General features: G+C 45.6%; 1 protein-coding gene across 1 annotated transcript; it reads right to left on the bottom strand.

The window, feature by feature from the left end:
- Positions 1 to 1091: 1091 nt before the first annotated feature.
- On the bottom strand, positions 1092 to 4156 carry LOC142796205 (uncharacterized). Its single transcript, XM_075886367.1, has 3 exons — positions 2959 to 4156; positions 1399 to 2854; positions 1092 to 1283 (listed from the first exon to the last, which is right to left on the bottom strand). The coding sequence occupies exons 1-2, from the start codon at positions 3890 to 3892 to the stop codon at positions 2520 to 2522; spliced, it is 1269 nt and encodes a 422-aa protein (XP_075742482.1). The 5' UTR covers positions 3893 to 4156; the 3' UTR covers positions 1092 to 1283; positions 1399 to 2519.
- Between the last annotated feature and the right edge of the window lie 473 nt (positions 4157 to 4629).

Genomic DNA, 4629 nt, shown 5'->3' on the forward strand with positions numbered 1-4629 from the left:
CGTGTGAAATTATTACCGATGCTGACCTTGGCACACACTCAGGAGTTTACCACGAGCTCTTAATGTTATAGATTTCACAGCATTTAAAAATTTGCAGCTGCTCATTCTTTCTGCAGATTTCCATTATCTTGGCTCTGTAATTTGGCTATTTCTCCACTGAATATTCCTATGCAAAGACTAAAAATCCACAGATCAGAAAAACAGGAAGCCACTCTCCCCAAGTACTGGGCACAAGTACATGAAAATTTATTCATCAGATATTGGGAACAGTTGCTTACTGGATATTTCTTCTTCAGGAGCAGCGGCTCAACTTTAGATGCTTTGCCTTTTCCCGCTTCTCTGATCTATCAGAATTAATGTCTTTCACAAAAAAGTGTAACCGTGTAATGATATAAAAGCTGATTACGTCTTTTGAGAGGCCAGGGGCATGTTGTGCGCACCCAACTTCTTGGGAAAACCTTTCTTTCGCGATTGCCAATACATCCAAAATGCTGTCCGAATCCAACTTGTGGCAAGAAAAGCACTCCGTAAACATGTTTTCTAGCTTGCTCACAAAACTGTACAGGTGGCTAGATGGATACAACAGTCCACCTTTGTCACGAAAGGTGGTCAGACGAGCGAGCTGAAAATCTCCTTGAGCTGGCATCGTGAGTAGGGTTATGCAAACTTCGCAGTTTGTTTTCATGACACACTTTCGCGCAATATAGCCAGCAACATAAAAGATCAGCCTGGAATCCCTTCTAGCAATATGCTGGTTGTGGTCAATAGGTGCTGGTACAGAACTAGGCTCATCCACAGTGCTTGCACTGCCAACTGAACCGTCTTGTGGCAGTGTGTCAGTAGCAGCATCGATCTGCAGCAATGAAGCTAGCTCGCCCTGGTCACAGTTCCCCTGGCTAACTGTTTTCACGAGACCATAGAATGACAGACAAGTAATGGTTAGCAAAAACTGAGCTGGCGTGGGGTGGTCGTTGCTGCCGGATGACTGACGTATAATACCAAATAAATTTTCTAATGGGTCTTGGCTGATCTTTGATGTCATTACGTATTTAAATCCTACTTTCCCTGTCAAATAAGAAAGCATTTCTAGCACACTAGTTATAGTCACACGCAGTCCAGTCACTGTCGAGTCACTCAGGAAGCCTCCTGTGTTCTTTGCATGAGCTTCCCATTCATTTAGGTACACCAGGAAATCCTTCAGCAAATCGACTTCTCTTGATCCTGGGCGAAGAGCTTCAGCTGGGTACCGGGACGTCATTGCACATATCACGCTGTGTATCTTGCTGAAAGTGAAAGTATATTTGATTGTAGTGACAAATTTAATAGCATTAGTAACGGCTTTTACAAAAGTGTTCTAGAAAAATTACGCCTTGAAACACGATTAAAATGCTGCCTCACCTGAAAAAGAGCTGTGTCGGAGTTATGCTTCCCCATATGCGTTCCAGCTGTTCTTTATATAAATGGAGTGCTTGAATAACCTTCAGCCCAAAGAGCTGAAAGGCAAACGACACTCTCATTTTTTCGAAGCCATTTGGTTGAATGTGGCACATTGTGATTCCTGCCATAGCTTTCAATGTGACGTTGCAGGAGTCAATCTTGTGGGCCTCTTTAAAATGTTGTATGGTGACCTGTAGAAATGCAGAAACTTGTGATGAATTGCTATCATATCCATATAGTTGCCTCATATTTTTAAACTACATGTAAAAGCCTAATCAGAAGATGCACAGTCTTATTCTCAATGAAGAAAGTGAAACCACTCAGGGTGTTAAAACGCTTAAAATCGTGCATGCAAATATTTTCATGCATGAACAAATAGACAACAAAGGTCACTATATAGACAATGAAAAAACTTACATGGCCAGCTGGGGTATTGAATCCTGTCTTCAACAGTGAATTCCTTAGGCACTTGATTAAATGCGGGAAGTCCGACACGAAGAAGAGGTGCCGAGACGCATTAGTTGGGTGTTGGACCTTACACTTCCCTGACTTCGCACTTGCTCCAATGCCCAATCTCTTCCACATGTTCCGGTTCCAACTGGCGCCTTCGCAGGTAACAAAGTCGACGAATAGTCCACTTTTTTCTGCCAGGATTGTTGCCTCAACAACCACTTTCGCAAGAATGTCCCCCTTCATATTGCCATTAGTGGCGAAGCACCCAATAATCTGGCTCTATTTACCTTGGAAAGGTACGAAAAGGATTACCAGTCCATGGTCGGAAGGTATGCCTTTGTGCGCTCCTGTAGTGAAGGGTCCTAAATCTACGAAGCCCTCGATTGCCCCAGTCTTCTTCACTGCCAAATGCTTCGACAATTTTAACTCGTCAATCAGCAGGCCACCGTGTCGTTTACAGTGATCAAGGTTGCCCGTCTTTTCTTTCAGTTGCCTTAAGACCTTTTCATTAAAGCCAAAACACGTGCGGTAAGAAGTCATGTAGCGCTTTAACGTGGCCTTGCTGGGAAGAGATAATATGTTGTTCTTCCGAAGATGCTCATAAAGGCGAGGACTTTTCATCTTCATTATTACACATTCCAATATCCAATTTTTTGTATACCTTTGCCCGCATTTTTCACCTTGGCGGTAGCGAAACACTGGCTGACAGCGTCTCGTTGTCTTTGTGGAAGATACGTGATGTGTTTTTTGAGGGTTTCTGTTTTAATTGCTGCATTTTTTTCTTGCATTTTGGCGAGGTCTTCCTTGACACATGAAAGACGACGAACAAGACGCCTGTTCTTCTGGGTCACAGTTCTCAACTTTCGCTTATGTGAAGAGCGGCTCTTGACATGCTGGCTCTGAACTCGCGACCGTCGCATGAGCATAGCCCTCCTCAAATATTTGCAAGAGACGCACTGTGCCCCTGGAAAACAAGAAAAAATAATTACATTGGTAAGTGTGACAGAAAATAGCATATAGTTCGGAAGAGCGTGCATGTTATGTTAAAAGACGTCACAAGATAGTTACCTTTTTTGGCAACCTTTGTCATACAGCTCCTGCTGAAGTAGGATCCGTGGCGTGAAACAACTTGGCCCTTGAGTTTTTGAGTGAACCACTCATCTTCATAATCCTCTTGTGATATGGCACCACCACATAACATTACAGAGTTTGTTTCTTCAAGGATTGTCTCAGCCTCGGCTTCACTTCGCACTAGCACCTCTTTCAGCAAGGTACCTCTAGCGTACACCTTGTAATAGACGTCAGACGAAGAGGGAACAAACATCACTACTTTTTCTAACTGTACCTCGCTTTTTGCAGTCAGCACGGTTGTGCAGTAGACGACGCCGTCGTTATCCGGGAACTGATGCTTGCTCCAAAACAGGGAAGGAAGTCTCAAGGATACAAACAAGTTTGTGCTGGCTTGTTTATCGTTTGAGCTTTCTGCATCAGAGTGTAGATCACCCAAGATATCGTCTGGACGCGCTTCCACGAGCTGGGCACACGTCGCAGGCGTTTCCGTCGAGTTAACGGCGCAGCCATCAACAGTCGCGCCAATGGTACGAGAACGTACCTTGTCGCCTTCAACGCTTCCCGATCGCTTTCTCTTTCGGGTCGGTCTTTCTTGTGGTGTCTTTTTCGTCAAATACGACGCCAAGTTAGGCAGGATTGTACGCACAGCGTCCTCTCGTAGGCAAGGTTTCCCACGTGGTGTGCGTACTTCTTTCCCTTCGATTATGTGCACGTAGTCCCGTAGCACACACTTTGGCTCAAAATGAAGTTCACACATGGCAGATGTGTCGTCCAGGGCTTTGTCCGCTCGATGCAAATTCCTTTCCCATTGCTTCCTCAGGGCTGCATCCTTCGGAGCGCCGAACAAAGACGGCTTCTTGCTGCCCTTCACGTGGACGTAACCTGTACGACAGCCTGGCGCAAAACAGTGGTTTTGCCGCCGCGGAAGCATTTTAACCTCGTTCGAGGGTCACTGCTTGTCAGGCCACATCACTGTTCGCCGAAGAACCTAGGGGATTGAGGATGCAAAGCGCGACGAGTTCTCAAAGTAACAAAACTCGCACACACCGACCGCCACTCCAAACAGGCAGCAACTGCCGCAGCGCCAACACTCGCTACATTCAATGCGGCGGTGGCGCCGCGCCGCGGAGGCGCGCCGAAGCACGTTTGTGTGACATTGGCGGCGTCACCGCAATGCATGACGCCGGCCGGCGAGTGAGCCCACTACCCTATTCTAGCTCACTTTAACGGCGCTTCAACGAGCATGGGAATTGATGGGAATGATGATGGGTAGTACACACATTTGTCTAATATTTGTACTTCTGGCCTGCCTTTGGCTCCGCGTGTGTTCATGTGGCTTAGAGCTTTTTTTTTCACAAAACAAAACTCAGCAATTGTTCAATGATTCCACTTCACCACCTTATTTTTTTTTTACTTACCTTTCCAAATTGGGCCAGGAAATTCAAAAGGGTTGATTTTTTTTTTCAAAACAAAACAGAAACACAGCAGTAAACGAAGCCGCAAGTACAATTTGCCGCTCGCAAGTACGAAGACTAGACAAATGTGTGTACTACCAACGCCTCCTAGAATTCACGTGCCTGCCGGATTATAGGCGGTCGTCGGAACTACGGTGGTGGCACCACTCAAGTATGGGTGTCTTCAGATAGGTTTTTACGTTTTTTAGAGCTT

This window comes from Rhipicephalus microplus, chromosome 2, assembly GCF_043290135.1.
Source record: "Rhipicephalus microplus isolate Deutch F79 chromosome 2, USDA_Rmic, whole genome shotgun sequence".
Taxonomy (NCBI): domain Eukaryota; kingdom Metazoa; phylum Arthropoda; class Arachnida; order Ixodida; family Ixodidae; genus Rhipicephalus; species Rhipicephalus microplus.

Coding starts and splice junctions, on each gene's coding strand:
- LOC142796205 (XM_075886367.1), bottom strand. CDS start 3,892: ATGCTTCCGCGGCGGCAAAACCACTGTTTTGCGCCAGGCTGTCGTACA. Junction 2,855..2,958: donor GACAAAGGTTGCCAAAAAAG/GTAACTATCTTG, acceptor CTTGTTTTCCAG/GGGCACAGTGCGTCTCTTGC.